Source organism: Pelobates fuscus, chromosome 2, assembly GCF_036172605.1.
Source record: "Pelobates fuscus isolate aPelFus1 chromosome 2, aPelFus1.pri, whole genome shotgun sequence".
NCBI lineage: Eukaryota > Metazoa > Chordata > Amphibia > Anura > Pelobatidae > Pelobates > Pelobates fuscus.
This window is the reverse complement of record NC_086318.1, coordinates 414,229,239-414,255,452: the sequence shown is the minus strand read 5'-3', so window position 1 is coordinate 414,255,452 and position 26,214 is coordinate 414,229,239. Positions and strand designations below refer to the sequence as shown.

The window sequence follows — 26,214 nt, the reverse complement described above, 5'->3', positions numbered from 1 at the left end:
TTTTGAAATCATGTATGGGCGACCACCTCCCGTACTTGGTAACTTAAGGGGGGACTTGAGTCAGTTGGGAGAAGGAATTACCCGGCAGCAGGTTGTAGAGTTGGGTAAGACTATGGAGGAGGTACAGAAATGGGTACAAGATAGATTACCTGTGAATATTTATCCCCCTGTTCATAGTTATCATCCAGGAGACCAAGTGTGGATTAAAGAGTGGAATAATGTACCGTTAGGGCCCAAGTGGAGAGGTCCTTATGTTGTTCTTTTGTCTACCCCTACAGCGATAAAAGTAGCCGAAGTAACTCCGTGGATACATCACTCCAGGGTTAAACCAGCAGCAGTCGATTCTTGGCAAATTACAGCAGATCCAGAGAATCCCTGCAAGATCCGGTTGAAACGCACTACTCAGTCGGAGTAACGAGGAATTATTGTGGATTACAAATTTTATTGTTACAGGTGTGAGTGAGAAGGCCATAATAAAGCCTGTCCGCTTACCAACACATAGTGTATAAGCCAGGAAAGTCTCGAAGGGACACCTGTGAAGACGAGCAGAACTCCATTCCCTGCAGCCCTCACATCCTGGAAGCTGAGGTTCCATCGCACGGACGAAGACTGAGGATGACGGCGAAAGATGTGCTTTTGATTGTGTTTATTTATATGTGTTTTTATATTCAGGAAGGTAGAGGTACCGACACTCCTAGCTGTGAGGTATGCATTAAGACTACGAGAACAGGTAACCATATTTCCCAAACCCTAATTTGGCATTCACAATACGAATGTAAAGGAGAGGTATCAAGATGTAGATACCTAAATATAGACTATAGTGTGTGCCATTTAGGAGTAGGAGAACCTAAGTGCTTCAGTCCAGAGTATCAACCTCGTACAATTTGGTTGACTCTCAGGAATGGAGATCCTCAGGGGACCCTAATTAATAAGACGGTGTTAGAATCCGTACATTCTTCGGGTGTTCTGCTATTTGATGCATGTAAGGCGATATCAAGTGGTAGAAAACCGTGGAATGTATGTGGGGATCTTAGATGGGAGAGGACGTATGGGTCTAATGATAAATATATTTGTCCCAGTAGTAAAAATAAATATGTGAGTCCTAGATGCCCAAATAAAGACTATAACTTTTGTCCATATTGGTCTTGTGTGGGGTGGGCGACTTGGGGACAGACAGTAGATAAAGACATGATAGTGACTAAGTTGCCGACTAGCCCTTATTGTAAGTCTATGGAATGCAACCCAGTCCATATACTTATTAATAACCCCGACAAGTTCCTAGATAAGTATGGAAATTTATTTGGGTTTCAGATATACGGGACGGGTTTAGATCCTGGGACATTATTGTTTATAGGAATAGAGACTGATACGGTATCCTCCCAGACTCATCAAGTATACCATTCCTTTTATGAAGAGATGAGTATAGATAATAAGATCCCCCATAACGCTAAAAACCTGTTCATTGACCTAGCTGAAAGTATTGCCGGTAGTCTTAATGTTACCAACTGCTATGTGTGTGGAGGTACTAACATGGGAGACCAATGGCCTTGGGAAGCAAAGGAGGTAATGTCCGGTTCTGAGGCAGTTGACCAACTAATATCTACACAAGCCGATTATCATTTGAGTGTTAGAGGTAAATCTGAGTGGAGATTAAAGACCTCCATCATAGGTTATGTTTGCATAGCAAGGAAAGGAATAATGTATAATACTTCTGTAGGAGAATTAACTTGTCTAGGGCAAAAAGCTTATGATGATGATACTAAAAATACAACTTGGTGGTCGGCTTCAAATGTCTCAGAACCATCTAACCCGTTTGCTAGATATGCCAGTTTAAAGGATGTGTGGTTTGATTTATCCATCACATCTACCTGGAGAGCCCCAGCAAATTTGTACTGGATCTGTGGTAAGAAAGCCTATTCGGAGTTGCCACAGGACTGGGAAGGGGCATGTGTGTTGGGTATGCTCAAACCATCCTTCTTCTTGTTACCGATTGAAACAGGTGAGACTTTAGGTGTTAAAGTGTATGATGTGAATCATAGGAAGAAAAGGGGACCCTTAGAGATAGGCACCTGGGAAGATAATGAATGGCCTCCCCAGCGTATCATAGATTATTATGGGCCAGCCACGTGGGCAGAAGATGGTACCTTTGGTTATAGAACCCCAATTTATATGCTCAACCGTATTATAAGATTACAGGCGGTGGTTGAGATTATTACTAATGAGACCTCACAAGCACTCAATCTTCTAGCGAAGCATAATACCAGGATGAGGACAGCAGTGTACCAAAATAGATTAGCCTTGGATTACCTTTTGGCAGTAGAGGGAGGTGTATGTGGGAAGTTTAACCTGAGCAATTGCTGTCTTCAAATAGATGACGAAGGGCAAGCAATAGCTGAGCTTACTAGCCATATGGTTAAACTAGTGCATGTGCCTACTCAGGTATGGAAAGGGTACAATCCAAGTAGTTGGTTTGGTAGCTGGTATGAGTGGTTTGGAGGGCTTAAGGCAGTGGTAGGTGGAGTCCTACTGATTTTACTGTTGTGTCTACTCCTACCGTGTCTTATACCCTTAGTAGTTAGGTCTGTGCAAAGCCTGATAGGAAGTATAGCAGAGAGGAAGGCTGCTGCACAGATAATGGCGATATATAAGTATAAGGCTCTAGATCAAGGAGAACCAATGCAGGAAGATGAGTGTTAAAAGATTCACATCATAAGATAAGTCTGGTCTGGTTCATGGTAACCTGAGGTATATGCAAACCAAGGTTAAGTGATGCCTCAAGTAATTGTGAAATATCAGAGGCATCAAAGGGGGGAATGTGATGTAATTCCAGTAAAATACAAGTTTAGCAGGCTAAGATTGCCACAAGGCATATGTATGTATATGTGTTTGTAGTATCAGTTAGTTAATTACACGTAGCTAAGATACTGTTATCACTGTACTGACCAGGTGCAGGAATGTAAGAACTGGAATTACGCGTCCCTCTCCTTTGTATCAGATGAGCCACGTGGTTAGACCGGATGGATGAGTTTAGACTCTATTTATTAAATAGGTTAAGGGTATGTGTGGGTGTAGTTAATTGTGGGAGGAGCTACAGTGCTATATAAGGAATGTACTCTATGTATTCAGTACTCAGACTTTGCTGTATTTTGGTGACGCTAGTCCCTCTGAGTCCCGATCGGTGATCCAATAAAGAATCTCTTCCTTCCTGAAGAAACCTGTGTCCATCTCTCTGTGCTTGGCTTCCGTCAGTTTCTCCGGTATCAGTAGTCTCTAATGGGGCCTGGAGGGGATTCTTTCGAACACACTCTCTGAAGGACACTGAGATAGCATCTGCTAGAAAGACCCTCTTCCAAGCCTATTAGACTCCATTGTAGTCTCTAATGGGGCCTGGAGGAGATTCTTTCTAACACACTCTCTAAAGGACACTGAGAGGGTCTCTGTTAGATATACCCCTCTCCAGGTCCCTGTAGATCAGTCTACTTCACTTCCTGCTGTTTGTCCATTGTTGTGGGATCGAGGAATTTCAGGGATAAGAATCTCCTTAGGGGAGCTTCTCTGTGCTTCAGTGCATTTATACACTTAATGTATTTTTCTATTAGAGCAGGGCTCGACAAATCCCAGGTCGCCATGTGTTTTTACTCACCTTTTTTCTTACGCTTTGCCTGTTTTGCCGCAGCTGGTCCCGACCCTATGGCTGGTCCTTCCTCCATGGCGGATATCATCAATCTTTAAGTCAATGCTTTCCCATAGGCTTTAGGAGGATATTGCGCATGTGCAGAAAAGGCTGTTCTGCGCCAATCAGCATCAATGCATCTCTATTGGGAACATTCAGCGCCTCCATGCAGAGGCTGAAACTAAGCGTGAGTGACTGCCACAAGAGGCGTCCCAAGACAGCAATGTAAACACGGTCTTTTCTCTGAAAAGGTAGTCTTTACATTAAAAATCCTGCAAGGACATGCTACAGATACCAGAACAACTACATTAAGTTGCAGTGGTTCTGATGACTATAGCGTCCCCTTAAGAATTGTGTTTTTCATGTTCAAAATTAAGCTTTCTTCGTTTAAAAAAGACTGGCTCCTAACTTTTTAGTTGACTCCTAGATTCCAAACAAATTTATAAAGCCATGCATTACAGTAACTTTTGTTAGAAACATATAAAATAAAAAAAATATAAAATCACCTATAACATTCACGGAGCACATATATATGAAACCTGGAATCTGCAGTCTCTTAAATGAGCTTACATTATGGGACACATTGACTTTGTGACAAGCTGAGGCAGATGATCGTATACTGTAGCTAGAGTACCTCTATTTTTGCTTCATTCCTGTGTTTTTTTAAAAAACAATTATATTTTTAAAAACTTTTAAGCTTCTGAGTGAGTGTACTGGATTTTGTATAGTTTATAGCAGGGGTGCGCAAAAGGTAGATAGCCAGATGTTGTAGAACTATGCAATTGTCTTTGTTTGTGCATTTGTTATTTATTTTGCACAGTTTGGTTTTTGCATTCGTTAATTAAATGACACTTGTTTAGAACATATTGCACTTTTGTTCCTTGTGTCTAAAGATTGTGTGGCTGGAGGCGGGGCAAGGGTGGGGCTTGCGGCAACGTGGGTGGGGCATGTAAGGGGGCCCTTGATTTATTTTGCCCGGGGGCCCTGAGGGTTCTCAGTCCGCCCCTGTATGAACATATGTTATCAACAACCTTTCTGTATCATTCTTTGTCTTTGGCAGAATTTAAACTGACCGTTTACCAAAAAGGTTAAAGGAAAGCATGGACCCCCCTCCACGATTGTCCAAAGCTCCTGTCCTCCCTCCAATCACTAGTGCCAGGGATAAAGCCTTCCTGGACAGCACTCAACGCTTTATTAAGAAAGAAATTGAAAAACTGTCAGCCGCAGGTCAATGTGATGCTGAACAACAATACATCATCTACGGGCATGTATTCGATAAGGTGAATGTCCTATAAGGTACTTTTTATCTTATTTAGAACATTGTGTAAATCTTAAAGAATAACTTTACTATCAGGTGGGTGTTCTTAAATTAGTTCAGAAAAGTGCGGATTTGTTTTGAAATTGCAGCGAACTGGAAAAATTCTTGAATTCAGCTATTCTATCATTTAGACCACTTTGGCATTAAAATTTAAATTCACTTTGAATTCACTCCGAATTCTGACTTTAGTGAATAACCCTGCATAGGCACCACACCACTTCAACATTCTGAGGTGGTTATGGTGGCTGGATACAACATGTTCTGGGTCTCAATGTTTAGTAGAGAGTCTCAGTCACCAGATTCCTGAAGCTGAGTCTCCAATGAGAGTATGGTGGAGGTGGTACTACCACAAATTGCAGTGCGGAGAAATCCTTTTATTCCTAAGGATTTCCATGTAAAGTACCATACCTATAGGCTGTTACAGAGGATAAATTATCACAATTTAACATTTTTATTTTATTTTTTAGGTGATAGAGTATTGCAGAGAGTATAAACAGGTTTTCACTGCGATCAAACAGGAGTATGATGAATTTATTGATGCTATCAAGCAGGGCCAAAGAGATGCAACTCACCTTCATGGAAAGCTAAAAACCTTGGCTTCCGAGCCAACAACATTGATGTATTACAGGAAAAGAGCAGCAGAACTCAAAGACAGGTGAGGAATTCCCACACTAATTGTCCCAAAATGGCAAAAGATTTTCCAAACTAGTTACAGTACAAAGCACATATTTCCAATAACACTTTGGGGACAAAGGCAACCTACGTGCTTTTGTTAGATTTTGGCCTTATATTCATGCTGTGTTTTTGTCCTCATTGAAAACTCTTAATTTTTTTTAAATGTTTTTCTTAGTGGTAGGAAATACTAAAAGGGCAGTTATTGGCTGTGGGAAGGATTCTCTCAGTGGCTGAGCAGAATACATACTCAGAGCATTAATCTCCCAGTGGCTGAGTAGAGTACATACTCAGAGCATTAATCTCTCAGTGGCTGAGCAGAGTACATACTCAGAGCATTAATCTCCCAGTGGCTGAGCAGAGTACATACTCAGAGCATTAATCTCCCAGTGGCTGAGCAGAGTATATACTCAGAGCATTAATCTCCCAGTGGCTGAGCAGAGTACATACTCAGAGCATTAATCTCTCAGTGGCTGAGCAGAGTACATACTCAGAGCATTAATCTCTCAGTGGCTGAGCAGAGTACATACTCAGAGCATTAATCTCTCAGTGGCTGAGCAGAGTACATACTCAGAGCATTAATCTCTCAGTGGCTGAGAAGAGAATATACTCAGAGCATTAATCTCTCAGTGGCTGAGCAGAGTACATACTCAGAGCATTAATCTCTCAGTGGCTGAGCAGAGTATATACTCAGAGCATTAATCTCCCAGTGGCTGAGCAGAGTATATACTCAGAGCATTAATCTCTCAGTGGCTGAGCAGAGTACATACTCAGAGCATTAATCTCTCAGTGGCTGAGCAGAGTACATACTCAGAGCATTAATCTCTCAGTTGCTGAGCAGAGTGCATACTCAGAGCATTAATCTCTCAGTGGCTGAGCAGAGTACATACTCAGAGCATTAATCTCTTAGTGGCTGAGCAGAGTATATACTCAGAGCATTAATCTCTCAGTGGCTGAGCAGAGTGCATACTCAGAGCATTAATATCTCAGTGGCTGAGCAGAGTACATACTCAGAGCATTAATCTACCAGTGGCTGAGCAGAGTACATACTCAGAGCATTAATCTCTCAGTGGCTGAGCAGAGTATATACTCAGAGCATTAATCTCCCAGTGGCTGAGCAGAGTATATACTCAGAGCATTAATCTACCAGTGGCTGAGCAGAGTACATACTCAGAGCATTAATCTCTCAGTGGCTGAGCAGAGTATATACTCAGAGCATTAATCTCCCAGTGGCTGAGCAGAGTGCATACTCAGAGCATTAATCTCCCAGTGGCTGAGCAGAGTACATACTCAGAGCATTAATCTCTCAGTGGCTGAGCAGAGTACATACTCAGAGCATTAATCTCTCAGTGGCTGAGCAGAGTACATACTCAGAGCATTAATCTCCCAGTGGCTGAGCAGAGTATATACTCAGAGCATTAATCTCTCAGTGGCTGAGCAGAGTACATACTCAGAGCATTAATCTCCCAGTGGCTGAGCAGAGTATATACTCAGAGCATTAATCTCTCAGTGGCTGAGCAGAGTATATACTCAGAGCATTAATCTACCAGTGGCTGAGCAGAGTACATACTCAGAGCATTAATCTCTCAGTGGCTGAGCAGAGTGCATACTCAGAGCATTAATCTCCCAGTGGCTGAGCAGAGTATATACTCAGAGCATTAATCTCTCAGTGGCTGAGCAGAGTACATACTCAGAGCATTAATCTCTCAGTGGCTGAGCAGAGTATATACTCAGAGCATTAATCTACCAGTGGCTGAGCAGAGTACATACTCAGAGCATTAATCTCTCAGTGGCTGAGCAGAGTGCATACTCAGAGCATTAATCTCCCAGTGGCTGAGCAGAGTACATACTCAGAGCATTAATCTCTCAGTGGCTGAGCAGAGTACATACTCAGAGCATTAATCTCTTAGTGGCTGAGCAGAGTACATACTCAGAGCATTAATCTCTCAGTGGCTGAGCAGAGTACATACTCAGAGCATTAATCTCTCAGTGGCTGAGCAGAGTGCATACTCAGAGCATTAATCTCTCAGTGGCTGAGCAGAGTACATACTCAGAGCATTAATCTCTCAGTGGCTGAGCAGAGTATATACTCAGAGCATTAATCTCTCAGTGACTGAGCAGAGTGCATACTCAGAGCATTAATCTCTCTGTGGCTGAGCAGAGTATATACTCAGAGCATTAATCTCTCAGTTGCTGAGCAGAGTGCATACTCAGAGCATTAATCTCTCAGTGGCTGAGCAGAGTGCATACTCAGAGCATTAATCTCCCAGTGGCTGAGCAGAGTGCATACTCAGAGCATTAATCTCTCAGTGGCTGAGCAGAGTGCATACTCAGAGCATTAATCTCTCAGTGGCTGAGCAGAGTGCATACTCAGAGTATTAATCTCTCAGTGGCTGAGCAGAGTACATACTCAGAGCATTAATCTCTCAGTGGCTGAGCAGAGTACATACTCAGAGCACTAATCTCTCAGTGGCTGAGCAGAGTACATACTCAGAGCATTAATCTCCCAGTGGCTGAGCAGAGTACATACTCAGAGCATTAATCTCTCAGTGGCTGAGCAGAGTACATACTCAGAGCATTAATCTCTCAGTGGCTGAGCAGAGTATATACTCAGAGCATTAATCTCCCAGTGGCTGAGCAGAGTACATACTCAGAGCATTAATCTCTCAGTGGCTGAGCAGAGTACATACTCAGAGCATTAATCTCTCAGTGGCTGAGCAGAGTACATACTCAGAGCAGTAATCTCTCAGTGGCTGAGCAGAGTACATACTCAGAGCATTAATCTCTCAGTGGCTGAGCAGAGTGCATACTCAGAGCATTAATCTCTCAGTGGCTGAGCAGAGTATATACTCAGAGCATTAATCTCTCAGTGGCTGAGCAGAGTACATACTCAGAGCATTAATCTCCCAGTGGCTGAGCAGAGTATATACTCAGAGCATTAATCTCTCAGTGGCTGAGCAGAGTACATACTCAGAGCATTAATCTCTCAGTGGCTGAGCAGAGTATATACTCAGAGCATTAATCTCCCAGTGGCTGAGCAGAGTGCATACTCAGAGCATTAATCTCTCAGTGGCTGAGCAGAGTACATACTCAGAGCATTAATCTCTCAGTGGCTGAGCAGAGTACATACTCAGAGCATTAATCTCTCAGTGGCTGAGCAGAGTACATACTCAGAGCATTAATCTCTCAGTGGCTGAGCAGAGTACATACTCAGAGCATTAATCTCTCAGTGGCTGAGCAGAGTACATACTCAGAGCATTAATCTCTCAGTGGCTGAGCAGAGTGTATACTCAGAGCATTAATCTCTCAGTGGCTGAGCAGAGTGCATACTCAGAGCATTAATCTCCCAGTGGCTGAGCAGAGTACATACTCAGAGCATTAATCTCTCAGTGGCTGAGCAGAGTGCATACTCAGAGCATTAATCTCCCAGTGGCTGAGCAGAGTATATACTCAGAGCATTAATCTCTCAGTGGCTGAGCAGAGTACATACTCAGAGCATTAATCTCTCAGTGGCTGAGCAGAGTACATACTCAGAGCATTAATCTCTCAGTGGCTGAGCAGAGTACATACTCAGAGCATTAATCTCTCAGTGGCTGAGCAGAGTACATACTCAGAGCATTAATCTCTCAGTGGCTGAGCAGAGTACATACTCAGAGCATTAATCTCTCAGTGGCTGAGCAGAGTGCATACTCAGAGCATTAATCTCTCAGTGACTGAGCAGAGGACATACTCAGAGCATTAATCTCTCAGTGGCTGAGCAGAGTACATACTCAGAGCATTAATCTCTCAGTGGCTGAGCAGAGTGCATACTCAGAGCATTAATCTCCCAGTGGCTGAGCAGAGTATATACTCAGAGCATTAATCTCTCAGTGGCTGAGCAGAGTACATACTCAGAGCATTAATCTCTCAGTGGCTGAGCAGAGTATATACTCAGAGCATTAATCTACCAGTGGCTGAGCAGAGTACATACTCAGAGCATTAATCTCTCAGTGGCTGAGCAGAGTGCATACTCAGAGCATTAATCTCCCAGTGGCTGAGCAGAGTATATACTCAGAGCATTAATCTCTCAGTGGCTGAGCAGAGTACATACTCAGAGCATTAATCTCCCAGTGGCTGAGCAGAGTATATACTCAGAGCATTAATCTCTCAGTGGCTGAGCAGAGTATATACTCAGAGCATTAATCTACCAGTGGCTGAGCAGAGTACATACTCAGAGCATTAATCTCTCAGTGGCTGAGCAGAGTGCATACTCAGAGCATTAATCTCCCAGTGGCTGAGCAGAGTATATACTCAGAGCATTAATCTCTCAGTGGCTGAGCAGAGTACATACTCAGAGCATTAATCTCTCAGTGGCTGAGCAGAGTATATACTCAGAGCATTAATCTACCAGTGGCTGAGCAGAGTACATACTCAGAGCATTAATCTCTCAGTGGCTGAGCAGAGTGCATACTCAGAGCATTAATCTCCCAGTGGCTGAGCAGAGTACATACTCAGAGCATTAATCTCTCAGTGGCTGAGCAGAGTACATACTCAGAGCATTAATCTCTTAGTGGCTGAGCAGAGTACATACTCAGAGCATTAATCTCTCAGTGGCTGAGCAGAGTACATACTCAGAGCATTAATCTCTCAGTGGCTGAGCAGAGTGCATACTCAGAGCATTAATCTCTCAGTGGCTGAGCAGAGTACATACTCAGAGCATTAATCTCTCAGTGGCTGAGCAGAGTATATACTCAGAGCATTAATCTCTCAGTGACTGAGCAGAGTGCATACTCAGAGCATTAATCTCTCTGTGGCTGAGCAGAGTATATACTCAGAGCATTAATCTCTCAGTTGCTGAGCAGAGTGCATACTCAGAGCATTAATCTCTCAGTGGCTGAGCAGAGTGCATACTCAGAGCATTAATCTCCCAGTGGCTGAGCAGAGTGCATACTCAGAGCATTAATCTCTCAGTGGCTGAGCAGAGTGCATACTCAGAGCATTAATCTCTCAGTGGCTGAGCAGAGTACATACTCAGAGCATTAATCTCTCAGTGGCTGAGCAGAGTACATACTCAGAGCATTAATCTCTCAGTGGCTGAGCAGAGTACATACTCAGAGCATTAATCTCTCAGTGGCTGAGCAGAGTACATACTCAGAGCATTAATCTCTCAGTGGCTGAGCAGAGTGTATACTCAGAGCATTAATCTCTCAGTGGCTGAGCAGAGTGCATACTCAGAGCATTAATCTCCCAGTGGCTGAGCAGAGTACATACTCAGAGCATTAATCTCTCAGTGGCTGAGCAGAGTGCATACTCAGAGCATTAATCTCCCAGTGGCTGAGCAGAGTATATACTCAGAGCATTAATCTCTCAGTGGCTGAGCAGAGTACATACTCAGAGCATTAATCTCTCAGTGGCTGAGCAGAGTACATACTCAGAGCATTAATCTCTCAGTGGCTGAGCAGAGTACATACTCAGAGCATTAATCTCTCAGTGGCTGAGCAGAGTACATACTCAGAGCATTAATCTCTCAGTGGCTGAGCAGAGTACATACTCAGAGCATTAATCTCTCAGTGGCTGAGCAGAGTGCATACTCAGAGCATTAATCTCTCAGTGACTGAGCAGAGGACATACTCAGAGCATTAATCTCTCAGTGGCTGAGCAGAGTACATACTCAGTGCATTAATCTCTCAGTGGCTGAGCAGAGTACATACTCAGAGCATTAATCTCTCAGTGGCTGAGCAGAGTACATACTCAGAGCATTAATCTCTCAGTGGCTGAGCAGAGTACATACTCAGAGCATTAATCTCTCAGTGGCTGAGCAGAGTACATACTCAGAGCATTAATCTCTCAGTGGCTGAGCAGAGTACATACTCAGAGCATTAATCTCTCAGTGGCTGAGCAGAGTGCATACTCAGAGCATTAATCTCTCAGTGGCTGAGCAGAGTGCATACTCAGAGCATTAATCTCTCAGTGGCTGAGCAGAGTACATACTCAGAGCATTAATCTCTCAGTGGCTGAGCAGAGTACATACTCAGAGCATTAATCTCCCAGTGGCTGAGCAGAGTACATACTCAGAGCATTAATCTCTCAGTGGCTGAGCAGAGTGCATACTCAGAGCATTAATCTCTCAGTGGCTGAGCAGAGTACATACTCAGAGCATTAATCTCTCAGTGGCTGAGCAGAGTACATACTCAGAGCATTAATCTCCCAGTGGCTGAGCAGAGTACATACTCAGAGCATTAATCTCTCAGTGGCTGAGCAGAGTGCATACTCAGAGCATTAATCTCTCAGTGGCTGAGCAGAGTGCATACCAGTGGCGGATCCAGGGGGGGGGGCAACGGGGCAATTGCCCCCCCCCGAGATTCTCCCCTGCCGGCTAATGCAGGGCTGACATTGCCCAAGTGCCAGCCCTGCAATGTGCCTGCAGACCGGGGAGGGAGATCAGTGATCAGTGATCTCCCTCCCCGGTCCGCAGGCACATTACTGACAGCCGACCGGCAGGGGAGGGAGAGAGGACCCGGGAGCTGTTACCAGCAGCTCCTCCGGGTCCTCCTCTCGCGAGATTTGGAGCGTTGCCGTGGTTACCACTCCAAATCTCGCGAGAGTGAACTCTAGCCCTGGAGCGCGGGCTAGAGTTCACTCCTACCACTGGGACCACCAGGGATTCCCCACTGGGACCACCAGGGAAAGAAAGATGTCCCCCCTCCTCCCAGTAAAGGTAAGAAGGGAGGGGGGACATAACATTTATTTAATTAAAAAAAAAAAAAACCACACACACATTAAAAAAAAATCCTTCTTATCACACACACACATTGCCCCTGCCCCCCATACACACACACACATTGCCCCTGCCCCCCCATACACACACACACATTGCCCCTGCCCCCCATACACACACATTGCCCCTGCCCCCCATACACACACACACACACATTGCCCCTGCCCCCCATACACACACACATTGCCCCTGCCCCCCATACACACACATTGCCCCTGCCCCCCATACACACACATTGCCCCTGCCCCCCATACACACACACACACACATTGCCCCTGCCCCCCATACACACACACACACACACATTGCCCCTGCCCCCCATACATACACACATTGCCCCTGCCCCCCATACACACACATTGCCCCTGCCCCCCATACACACACACACACACACACACACACACATTGCCCCTGCCCCCCATACACACACACATTGCCCCTGCCCCCCATACATACACACATTGCCCCTGCCCCCCATATACACACACATTGCCCCTGCCCCCATATACACACATTGCCCCTGCCCCCCATAAAAAACATTGCCCCCATATACACATACACACACATTGCCCCTACATACACACACTGCCCCCACACACATACATTGCCCCACACATACACTGCAATACACACACACACTGTAACTGTCACACACACATACTGATCCACACACACACTGCACCCCTGACATATACTGCCGCCCTCACGTACACACTGCAACCTTCACACACACACTGCTAATACACTGTCCCCCTCACACACACACACACACACACACACACTGCACCCCTCACACATTGCACCACTCACACATTCCACTGCTCCTCTGCCCTACTACAGCCCCATTTCCCAGAGGACCTCAGGTAAGTTGTCAAACAGTTCTTAAACAGTTTGACTACTTACTCTGGGAGGGGGTCTTGGCATTATTGGCACTATAACCACTACACTGATCTGTAGTGGTTATTGTGTCTGGATTATTTATTTAAATAATCTACAAGTGCCCCTCCCGAGATCAGGGTCTGGATCCGCCACTGGTGCATACTCAGAGCATTAATCTCTCAGTGGCTGAGCAGAGTACATACTCAGAGCATTAATCTCTCAGTGGCTGAGCAGAGTACATACTCAGAGCATTAATCTCCCAGTGGCTGAGCAGAGTACATACTCAGAGCATAAATCTCCCAGTGGCTGAGCAGAGTGCATACTCAGAGCATTTCTAATAGGAAGTTGGCTTGTGAAAAGACATTATGTATTCCTAACACTAAAATGCCCCTCTGCCTGTGCTCCCCCTCACTCTCTTCCCCTCTGTCCATGAAAGTGTTAAAAAAAAACCTTTTTATGTACTTATATGTTTCCAGCGCTGATGTCCCTTAGCTCCTGGTTACACTCCTTCGATGTCAGCCAATGAGGGGGAACCTAATGCTCATGCGCAGAGAGCTCATGCATTAGGCTTTTTTGCCATAGAAAAGCATCGACTCTGTGTTTTCTGACATTTGTGTACGAATGTTGTGCCTAAATCAGGGGTACTTCTTTTTCTCATTATATCCTATATTTCCTCTAGAATAGAGATTATTGAAAATAATTCTCGTGAAATTGAAAATCGGATACAGAAACTTGAAGATGAGAAGAGGGCATATACTGAATTAGAGAAGTCCGAGCCTCCAGAAGCAACGATAGACCCTTCTAAGCCCATCCCAGGTATGTGCAGGGCTCTGTTTCATTTCTTGCAATATAGTGCATACCTTAAATGAAAATAATGATCAAACTGAATATTTGATGGATGTTATCTAACAGGTGTAGCCAACAGGCAGCTCTCCAGCCATTATGAAATTATTATTATAAGTCATGTGTTACTTCCATACAGCAAGAGATTTAGATCACCGCTCCTGATCTAATGTAACCCTATTATAATTATGGTTCTCAGCTTAGAATTATACACATTATTGTGCCTGGAGTCCAAGCTCACCAGATTCTAAAATCTATTTCCATATTCTTTGGGACACAGAGAAATAGGCGATGGCTAACCCTGGCAGGATTGATACGATTTGGGTACTGACATGGTAGCAAATGGTATGGTGGGTGTGAAGTGGATTGATATTGAAAGCAGAAAAGGCCTACTGACACAAATGCTAAAACAAGGACAACAATAGAGGCAGTTGAGAGTGGATACTAACTTACAATTAGAACAAATATAGGAAGGTAGCTAGGGCTCGGAAACGGATGTAGAGGGGAAGGAGAGGCTCATATAGAGGGGACTGATTTGGAGGACAGAAAAAAAAGGAGGGGAATCACATACGGGGATAAGGATAAATATATATTTGAAGGATTGCCAACGATAAAACAAAAAGGCACTTTTATATTGGTTAAATAATGCGTATAAAATATTGGACATCATTGTCCTTGAAGTATGGTTGGAGGTGGGATTCAAATAGCATTTTCTGGTACATGTTAGTATTTAATGTGAACCATGCAGTATTGTGCGTGAAAGGCCCATTGTCATATGTACTCTACACACTGAATGTTTAGATCCTTTTGCTTATGTGTCAAATACATTTTAGCAATTTATTTACTGAATAGTTGTGGGGTGGGTGGTGGTGGTGGTGGGGGGGGGGGGGGTTTGGAGCTCTCGGGATGCAGCTATCAAGAACATGTAGTTGACCTATTGTATTGAATGTTCTTTTTGGGAAATGTGTTGCTTGTTTTGCTTTTTGTCGATGTGTCCAATATGGTATTTGTACCTTTCTTTAGATTTTTTAGGTTGGTCTTTTCCTTTCTCACAGGCATGACGATAGAAGAATCTCTTGATCTTGAAGCTCTTGCAAAATATCAGAAACAGCTAGAGGACAGAAAGCAATCCTTGAAAGATGCCATGAAAACAAAATATGTTCCTACTCAGATAAAGAAAGAATTGGATGAAAAGCTCACCCTTGCCGTGCAGGAAAGAGATGAAGAAGAGTTAATAAACAATAAATTAATGGATAGGTAAATAATTAAACAGTCTTGTTGTATACTGATCCAAAATAACTGTTCACAACTGTGTTTTCAAAGCAACAACTAAATATATTGCATTAAAAATTTAAGTCCAGAAGACAGAGGGATACTTTGATAAGAAGGGAGCCAACACTGAACCCTCTTGGGCAGCACGAAAACAACTCTTCAGCCGAGAGGACACATCATAAGCATTTTAGGATGTCATGATGTTTGTGATGGCCTGTGATCTCAACCAGACATTATTATTATAATTATCGCCATTTATAGAGCGCCAACAGATTCTGTAGCGCTTTTGTTTCAACTTACAACAAAACAAAGATATCTAAAGAAAAATATTATTTATAGAAAGTGGTGAATTGCAGTGATCATAGCTATTATACAATATGTGCTAAAGTTGTATTCAATCTAATATGCCTAATATATGTCAATATAGTGATTTGGTGCATAGATTCAGCCTCTTTTGTCTGGGAAAGTAAAACTTTACCATTTCTGAGAAACTGCAGTTTTTTTTATATTTAAATGAAAGCATGCCTCTTCTTCCTCTTTAAGACCTTCAATATTCAAGGTTCTTGACGTCCAGAGTCTTTGCACTGCCCTTATTAAGTATATTATTTATTAAATTGTGATCTGCGTCAGTCAAACCATACTTTACCGAGAATAATGCAGAAATGGTGACACCCACAATGCACTGGGGTTGAAACTATGCTTAGTTAGAATGATAGTAATGAAACTAAGGCCCAGCACTTCTAATGCAAGCTCTAAAATTATTTAAGGCAGGAACACACAGACAGATGACTCGGCCTCATACAGGGCTTTTGTGCTAAGCTGAAACATTGTTTATCTGTGTGTTGTTGCTTTAAATAATTGGATAGCTTGCATTACAAGTGCTGGGCCTTTATTTTCATTGCTGATCTGTTGGATTGCGGTTGCGGAGTCTTTACACCCAATTAAGGTATTTATTAGTGAATACTCACTTCATTACTCAGTCAAGATAACATGCAAAAATGGAGAAGGAACCGCACTCAATTCGCTTGACAAAGACGCCATTGGGAGTCGAACGTTGCATTGTTTCACATGTTGTAATAAAGGTGCCTGAAGACATTGGAGTGCCTGGACCCCTTTTTTAATACTGGTATTTATCAGTCAAGATAACAGGCAGATCATGTTATATGTAATTATCCTTTAGGACATTATGACCTATTCAATGTTTTTCGGGTTTATTGTGTTTGTTACAATTATTTATTTCTTGCCATTTTGCCTTAATACAAACCTATAAAACATTTTCTATATTAGATGTAACTAGAATACTGTAGTCTAACTGTAATAAATAAATTGTAGCCATTTATAATTTAAAATTGTTTGTCGACTTGTTGAATTTCTAGATACAGGAAAAGTAGAGTTGCAGCTGACACCATTTCGTCATGGGCAAGGTCTGATAAAAGTATTTCTCTCCATGATGCTTTATCACAAGCAATAGCAAAAGAAAGCCAGTTGAAAGGTATTGTCAAGAATTTTCCAGAAACCGTTTTTAATCTTAAAAAACTTTCAAACATAACTATTGTCTCGAAGTGACATGGTCAGTATGTTACCATTCTGGTCAGTTAAAAAAACAGATTTTATATTGTCACGTAAGGCAATAGGATTTGTTGCCTGCCTAAGTTGTGAGCAACAATAATGTAAGAAATATTTAAATAAATATAAAAAAATAGAACTTTTATTATATATTTCTAACAGCAGAAACTATGTCGGGTTTAGCTTGTTTCTCACCCTCACCCCATGTGTGATGAGGAGAGGTTAATTAACAAAAGAACCAAACCTGTGTGGCTGTCCAAATAATTGTGAACTGCACTGTATGTTTAGTTAATCTCACTAGGCATTGTGATTTCAACTTTCAGCTTTTATCCAACAGATGACTTGATTCCTGCAAATGTATTTGATGACACAGATCCCAGGAAAATCTCAGAAGGCAAATCTTTGCTAGAATATGTTGAAAGGTAATTTGCATGTCATCAGTGGTGTATCTTGGTTTTGTGCCTCCCTAGGTATGACTAAACCTGGGCACCCTCCCCCCCCCACCCCCAATCTAAATTTGCCCCAACTTTCTGCCAAGGCTGCACCTCTTCCTGATTAATAACCCACCCCTTCCTCTTTAGACTCCACTTTTTCCTTCTCCTTTAAAGGGATACTATAGTGCAACGAAAACAAACCTGTTTTCCTGGCACTATAGTGCCCGCCTTCCTCGTGGTAGACAGAAACTAGAGGTGGAGTTAACCCCTCAAGGTAATTATTGCAGTTTCTGAGAAACAGCAATAATTACACTTGCAGGGTTAAGGGGACTGGGACACTGCACCCAGAACACTTCAATGGGCTGAAGTGGTCTGGGTGTCTATAGTGTCCCTTTAAGCACACACTCTGACAGACACACACACATTCACTGACAGACTCACACTGGCAGATACACACTGACAGAAACAGACTCACTAAATTGACCCACACACATTCACCGACTGGCACACACTGGCAGATACAGACTGACAGTCACACGCACACACACTTAATGACAAGAAGCACAGACATCACTGACAGACACAGACTCACTGATTTGACACACACACATTCACTGACACTCATTCATTGATAGACACACACACACTGACAGATACAAACACTGACAGACACACACTGATAGTCACATACACACTCAATGACAAACAGACTTTCACTGATTTGACATACACACACACCCTCGCTCACTCACTCACAGACACAGTCACTCACAGACACACACACTTACACTCACAGTCACACACACATACACTCAGACACACACACATACACTCAGACACACACATACACTCACAGACACACACATACACTCAGACACACACACATACACTCACAAATTATTAATATTATTATAATTTAACATTTTCCACCCAGCCTTCCTACCTGGAGAGCTGGCGTGGGTCTGTCGTTGGGGGTCGCGTGGGGCGGCTGTATTGGCATCATATACGACGAGGGAGCTGTAATCTCCCTGCTCTGCTCCCTTGCGCCTCGCGAGCTGTCTACTGATGCCAGGAGCCGAATGATGTCAGAGATGTCGGAGCAGAGCAGGGAGATCACAGCTCCCTGGCCGTCTCTGATGCCAATACAGCCGCCCGCCAGGGGGTCTATAAGGTGGCCAGCAGGCCAGCTTTTGGAACCCCCCCCCCCCCCATGACAGGGGGAACACCGGGGGGATGTCCGAGTAAGCGCTTGGGGGGGCGTGTTTTTTTTACCACCCCCGGTTAGTGCCGCCCCAAGGCAAATGCCTAGTTTGCCTTGGGCTAAATACAAATATGCATGTCATTGATAATATATTTTAATAAACATGAGCTTTTCATAGACCTGTCACATAAATTTGAAATGTAAATTTGTCATAAACCTCGGTTCATAATCGAGTCTTTCCTTGACGAGAGCCCTATATATTCCGAAATCACTTTATTTACAGGAGTGTTATACACAGAACAGTGACCACCATACATAATTGTTTTATTGCCTTTTTTGCTGCTTGAAATCACCCCTCAGTTCCGTACTGTTCAGGCTTAGGTGGATAGCAATACAGTGTCCTGGTTCCCTTCAGAGTGGGTGCATGTTGTTCTTTTTTGGTGCATTTTTCTATTTATATTCTAGTAGAGGCTGAGCTACAGTGGATGTTGCCCTAAAATGCCCCTTGTGATGTTGGGACATGTCACTAATGCATTTCTGGCAACCCTATAGTTATTCCATTTCATACATCCAGGAGCTAGAATGACTCAGACACACTGTAGGTAGGCAGGTTTGGTAGAATAAAAGGCCTGTTAAATTACTCTTTGAGTATGGAGATTTCTGTCTCCAGGGTTACTGTGATAAGTTCTTGCCTTGCAGCACCTGGGGTAAGATTGGGAACCAGAAAGATTTATTAAAAAAAAAAAAAAAAAGCACAGCTCAGGTTATTACGCACTTGCCTTTGTATTTCAAAGACTCACTACAGGTACCCACAAATATTAGCAGTAATGTTACAGTCCGGTTACAGTTAGTTACACTGTGTATTTTTCCCCCCTTTCATTAAGGGGACAGTCTAGGCACCAAAATTACTTTATCATGAAACAGAAATTATTTTGGGAAGTAGATGCTGATTTTGCAGTTTTACAAATCAAAACAGGATCATTTCTGAGAAACAGATTTTTACACATTTTGCAGTTTCCACTCCTACTAATGGCTGTAAGACAGACTCCCATAGTAAAATACGTGTAATTCTTGAATATGATGTCTGACTTCAATTTGCAATATATGCTGAAACGAGATTCTGTGTGCGACCAATGCTTCTAAAAAAAAAAGCATTGTATTTGAGTATCGTGGAGATGGCCACATGTCTGCTACCTGTCTCAGTGCTTGTCTATGAGAAGCATCTGATTGGACACACACAGATTGTCAAGTTTAATGATCTAACTGGAGGAGGAATGGGCTGTAGTGAGGAGACTATCCCGTCTCTGGATTATGGGTAAGTTTAATGATTTTCTTTTTAGGATATACAATCAATCTATGGCAATTATTTGATAAACCAAAAATTATAAGCGCTACGGAATCTGTTGGCGCTATATAAATGGCAATAATAATAATATTGGGAGCTGACATGGAATCGTACATTTTTAGGACAAAATTGCCCGAAACTACTTTGTGAATTCTCCAGACTTCCTTCTTTAGTGTTCAAACTCTATTATTGAGTAATGTTGTTCATTAATCTGTTATGAATAGATCTGCTGCATTTAACGGTGACTGTTCTGTGCTGGCAGGTACTATGCAATTCTAGGGTTGTAGACTGCAGTGTGTACATCCCCAGCTCACAGAACACACTGAAATGCTGCAAGATAACTTGTTAAACTGAATGCCTTTGGCAATAATTGTATAGTTTTTGACACCAAGAATTCCTATATTGTCTTATCTTACCCTTCCTTACAGATTTAATGACTCATTGTTAAGCGGTCAGTACAAGGCTGCGGCATCCCTCGCAGCACACAGTCCGAGAGGAATTCTTCGAAACGTGGAAACTATGGAGAGATTCAAAGGTATGTTGTGAGGTTCTTGTTTGTTACTGTAGACACCAACACCACTTCAGCCATTGTTTCACTTTCATTTAGAGAGTAGTTGTGCTCATCCTATGTGACGATTGGTACTATTCTAGTGGTGAACTTCTTGTCCCATAAGCCACTGCTTTTCTTCCTGGTGAGTGAATGATCAGCCTGCAGCTGTGGGCAGACCCACAAAACAATGCACAGAGCAAAACAGTAAAGGTTGAAAGTCCTCTAATTCTTATTATAGGGAAGCAGTGGATAAGCATTGGCACTTGGCACCCATGTGATTCTTGTCCTCAATGCTTCTCTATGAGAACCATTTGATTGGACGAGAAGGCAAAGAGGAGGCAGCCTCTTGGATAACGTCACAGGGGGCAGAGTGAGTCTTGGCACTGGACAAGGGGTAAATAAAATGTTTTTTTTTGTTGTTTTATTTTTATAAAATTTAGGAGGGCCCTGAATCTTAAATAGGGAGTAGAACACTAGCGGCAGGAATACATGTTTGTGTTCTTAAAGTTATAGTGTTCATTTAAAGATTAATTTCTTTGATAAATATACTGCAATCACCCGGATGCATTCAGTGTCCTGATTAAAATCAGTGCTTTCGCATCCGAAGTATAGGATTTGGAAGATTCACAAAGCCCCAATATTGATAAAAATCAGAACCAAATGGATCTGGCAGAATGCACATTCAGAAATTATTATTAATTAGTTTTCTTGCAAGTTAACTGATAATTTGAAGTTTTATTTGCCCTCTGGAAGTTAAAACCAGGGCCGTCTTTAATATTTTTGGACCCTGGGCTAGCATTTGCTTGGGCCTCCTGTACCCTGCCCTCCCCCCCAACTCCCAACCCCCAGCTCCCTGTCATGAAATCACAGCCCCCACCCAACCTACTGATAAAACTAATGTAGAGAGGGGTTGTGGTGCAAGAATTTTTTGTGGCGTCTCCCCTGTAGCGCAAAAGTGGAGAAAAGATAGATGTCCATCTATCGTACAACTTCCATGATGCTATGCCAGCTTGGGTTCTACCATTTGGCCATTCTTGTAGAGTTGTATTTGTGAGCAGTGTTTGTGAATTTGAATGTAAGCATGTTTTTGTATAAAGTATATGTGTGCATGTAGGGGTGTATTTGTATGTACTGTTACCATTGGAATGCAGCGGTGTACTTGTGTGTAGTGTTTGCGTTTGAATTCAGGGGTGTGTGTTTGTATGTAGTATTGGCTTTTAAATGCAGTGCTTTTGTGTATTGAGTTGGTGTTTGTATATAATTTTAGTGTTTTAATAAAGGGGTGTGTTTGTATGTAACGTTTGTAATTGCATGCAGGGGTGTGTTTGGATGTGCACACACACAGATACACACACTGGCACATCCACACACAGAGATACACACTGTCACAGATATGTACACACACTGACACACAGGTTTACATGTGTGTAGTGTTGGCGTTCGAATGTATGCATTGCCACATACACACAGATGCACACTTACACAAACACTGAGATACACACAGGAACACAGACACACATGCAGTGGTGTATTAGTGTGCAGTGTTAGCGCATGTGTGTGCAGTGTTGGCATTGGAATGCTGGGATGAATGCATTGCCACACGCATAAATACACACTTACATATACTGACACACACACACACACATATATATATATATATATATATATATATATATACACACATACACACACACACACTCAGAAACACACACGCAGGTACACATACACAGGTATACATTCATACAGATACACATACATGCAGACACATATAACCAGATACACACACTGACACACACAGACAGATACAAACACAGCTAGGTACACACAAACACACACACACACACAGCCAGATACACACACACACACACAGCCAGATATACACACATTGACATACACACAGCCAGATGTACACACACACACATAGCCAGATGCAATGACTCAGACCCAGGTACACACACATCAATTTACATAATCAATTTACATCATATTTTAGCCACCCTCCTGTCTCCTTACCTTTTGGGTACAGAATGGTGGCTTCCCTGGGGTCTCTTAAAGGGCTGAGGGCCCCTGATTACATCAGGTGCTGCAGTCCACGGGGTTTGGATGCCAGTGTTCCCACCAGCAAGGGTCCCACGAGGCAGCTACTTTGGGACCCCAAGGAGTAACTGGGCCCGGGGCAGCTGCCCCAGATGGCCCTGGTTAAAACCAGTGTGAAAGTTAATATGTGGTGGCTGGCCAAACATTTAAATAAAATAAATAAATAAAAATGCCTGTGGTGGGTTAATAAGACCCCCATATTACTATTAGGGAGATATTAAACCTCCCTACGCCCACACTTGCCATGCAATAGGCGGAGACATTACTCCCAAATTTTTAAAACTAGTGACTGGGCAGCCATTACACGGGTACATTGCAGTCTATTAACAGCGCAGGAGAGAAGAATGTCTAAATTAAGCACACTGTGCAATAAGAGAAGTTTAAAAATTAGACCTCTTTTTATAGGAAGTGTGTAAGTAACATGCAGGGGAAGTGTGGCTGTGGCTGCATAAACAAAGTGATTTCACTCCCCAATGACAGAGAATTGAGCGGTGAATCTACAGGGGAATGATCTATACACCAAAACGGCTTTGTTAAGCTTAAACTGGTACGTGAAGCTAAAGTTGTTTGACTCTTAGGGTGTCCATTTAAGTACTAATGCTTATCAGGTCAGGTGTATGGAATTTGTATTGCAAATTGTAGTGTACTTAATACCAAATTGCTAAACTTAGGCTAGAACTGCCAGGCTGTAACTATTCTCATTAAAATTTTGTAATTACAATTTGCTGATTACTGAAGAAACCCTTCTGAGTGAACCGCTCAGACAATTGCAGGGTAAGTGCTGTGCGTAAAATGACCTTTTCATAGTGTCTAAGTGGATTTCCTTATCAATTAATTGGAAAATATGTATTTTTGTTCAATTCGCAAAATGATAAATGCTAACTGATGGTCAGCATCATAAGAAGCAGACATGAATAGCTTGCAGATGTTAAAAGCAGAAATAAACGGTGGGAACTTGCAGCTATTACGTAGCTGCAATAAACTGAGCAACTGTTGGTGTTATAGATGCTAAACAGCTACTTTTTAACAACAAGCAAGGAAATTAGCCCTATGTGTGTGCTTCATTAGATTAAATTACAGATTATGATAATATATGGTTAACTGCCTTTTCATTGCTGTTTTGGGTCCAAAACTTTCATCATCACCATCTAAACCTACATCCCTTTATCAATCGATCAGTTTCTACAATTTACCATAGCTTTAAGCTGTTAAGATATCTCTTGCTGAGGTCTTGCTAATGGGTTCATTCTGACTTGCATCTTTCTGAGGATGAATTAGTACAAGATCCTTTGAGTAATAGTAATATTATGTGACTTATGACGAAGTGCATTGATACCATCTGCTAGACTAGAGCAAGCCAAGCTCACTATTATTATTAACTAAGCAAGCATTTATCTAGCCTTGCCCTCCAACATTCCTGGTTTCCTACTAAGGTTCTATCTATATTTCCTCTTCACAGCTGCTGAAGACACTGACGGACATGTTTTCCCTTTGTTATTATTCTTCGAAGCCCTTATGGGCACCAGTTATTTGGCAAAGCATCCTGTCAATGCAACCCTCACACTGGAAGGAGTTAAGTGTGCTTTGTCCTATGACAAAATTGATCTGGTTGTTCACTGGGTTACACATCAGAGGTAAAACATACTGTTTATATGATGATCACCTTTATGTGTATTAGTCTGATCACAATACCAGGGAAATAAAACCTGTCTCTAAACCTCACTCTTGCCTTGGCAGTCGATAGACTGATTAGTATCCCTTTACAAGAACACAGTGTTACACTATTAACCACACACTAATCTGGTGGAGGTAGTGTTACAATTGTATAAACTCTGTTATAGACATAAACCTAGAATGAAAATGTAACAATACTAATCGGCACACAAACATGTGCACCAAACAGTCATTGCTGGCTGCTCAATCGATCCATAGACATTAATTCTTTGCTTCTATTCCTGTGGTTATGCATTTAGGGTTAACACTTTCTTATGTTAAGATTCTCATGACTTTCACTTTGCACTTTTTTTTGTGCCTGTATTTTCCATGTTTCACCTTTTACCCAGCGCCGGGCAGCTACTCCAACTCTTCGGAGATCCTGCCAATGGATCATCTCTGTCCAATCCAATTCTTCTCATAGCAGCTGCTAGAGGAATTTTCACTGACAAATATAAAGACTGTCATTTCTCACAAACAGCATGTTACATTTGTCTGAGTCTATTAAAATGAGGGGTTTCGGTACTTGTCCTTTTAATGTTTGGCAAACACACAGTGCAACAGATTTTATTTTTCATTTAAACCTCTTTCCCATTTATTTATTTTCATAAAAATAAACCCCCTGCCTTTTCTTGCCTTCTAGGCATTGGATTTGCCTCCCCTCTGTAGTGTTTCAGAAGGCACTACAGAGCATGTACATCAAAATGTCAAACTTGCTTTTAGATATTCTTACCTTTGGTTTTTTTTGCACATGAGCAATTAATGTGTGTGCTTTAGATATGTGCACCTGTCACAGAAAACCTGCCAGGATTTGTAGCTTTTTAAATATATTACCAAAAACTAAATTCTGAAATCAAAGTGCCAAAATATAGCACAAGATCTCACCAAAGCAGATATACTAAAAACAATCCTGTCACTTTTATACATAGCACCCATATGCTTTATTCTCAGGATAGAAGGTAATTATCGTTTTGTTTTTTCTGTAAGGAATTTTTCTTTCTGTGATGAAGGTACTTTTCTCTCCATGTCTAATCTTTTTTCATATATTCGTAGGATATCGTTTTCGGAGGCTCTCGGTGATATTATTAAGGAGTACGGGGATAAAGAGCCATTCCAGAAATCCACCTGTCTAGCCTTGGTGCAGTTAATATACAGGAAGTGCTCGAGTGTCAGGAAGGCAGCGCTCTGTATGTGTCTGCAGGACCAGGTACAAGGGGCCCTGGAATACACCTATCAAAGCAAACGCTTCTCTTTGGGTAATTCATTATTTCTAAAAAAGAATAGCAATTTAATACAGTTTGTCCTCAGGTTAAGGGTTCATTTATGGTAAACCATTGTATTAGATGTTAGCACTCAGTAAAGGCTGTATGGTAACAAAAGAAGTAAAGGATTTTATCAGCATTTTCTTGTGTGATTGCTTATTAACTACTTCTATATAATGTTGTGTAGTTGGCTCTTACAGAAAGGTTTTAGCATATGGAGGGCACTTGTTTTAATTACACGTGTGCATAACAGATTAATTTTGACCTAGCATATTATTGTGTTGGCTCACTAGATTATAAATTTTGGTAAAATCCCTGAAGATTTGCAATCTTTGGTTGTCCGATTTTGATAACCATGTGTCATATGTAGCTTTTGCTTACCGTCCTTGGTGGAAACGATCATGATCCTCTACCGTTAAAAGGTGTCTGCTTCACACTGTGATACATTATGTGTTTAGAGATACCCTCCTTCACATCACTTTCTATCGTACTGAACAAGCCTGACGACTAGTAACCTCTGACCTCTCATTAGCAACATTTTTACTCACAGAAGTGTCGCTCAGTGATATTTTATAATTTATAGATTTTTTTTCTGTGTTAGAGACAGACATATCAGAAACGCCCATGGGTCA

The 26,214-nt window shown here is 42.2% G+C and overlaps 1 protein-coding gene across 2 annotated transcripts in view; it reads left to right on the top strand.

The window, feature by feature from the left end:
* Positions 1 to 26,214, top strand: part of CLHC1 (clathrin heavy chain linker domain containing 1) — a 52,187-nt gene that overhangs the window by 16,428 nt on the left and 9,545 nt on the right. For both annotated transcript variants that reach the window (XM_063441486.1, XM_063441485.1), the window contains exons 2-10: positions 4,734 to 4,953; positions 5,459 to 5,646; positions 13,979 to 14,115; positions 15,198 to 15,399; positions 16,791 to 16,906; positions 17,318 to 17,402; positions 20,389 to 20,495; positions 24,067 to 24,241; positions 25,374 to 25,576. In XM_063441486.1, the coding sequence (XP_063297556.1) occupies positions 4,774 to 4,953; positions 5,459 to 5,646; positions 13,979 to 14,115; positions 15,198 to 15,399; positions 16,791 to 16,906; positions 17,318 to 17,402; positions 20,389 to 20,495; positions 24,067 to 24,241; positions 25,374 to 25,576 (1,393 nt within the window). In that variant the 5' untranslated portion in view covers positions 4,734 to 4,773. The remainder of the gene's footprint in view (positions 1 to 4,733; positions 4,954 to 5,458; positions 5,647 to 13,978; positions 14,116 to 15,197; positions 15,400 to 16,790; positions 16,907 to 17,317; positions 17,403 to 20,388; positions 20,496 to 24,066; positions 24,242 to 25,373; positions 25,577 to 26,214) is intronic.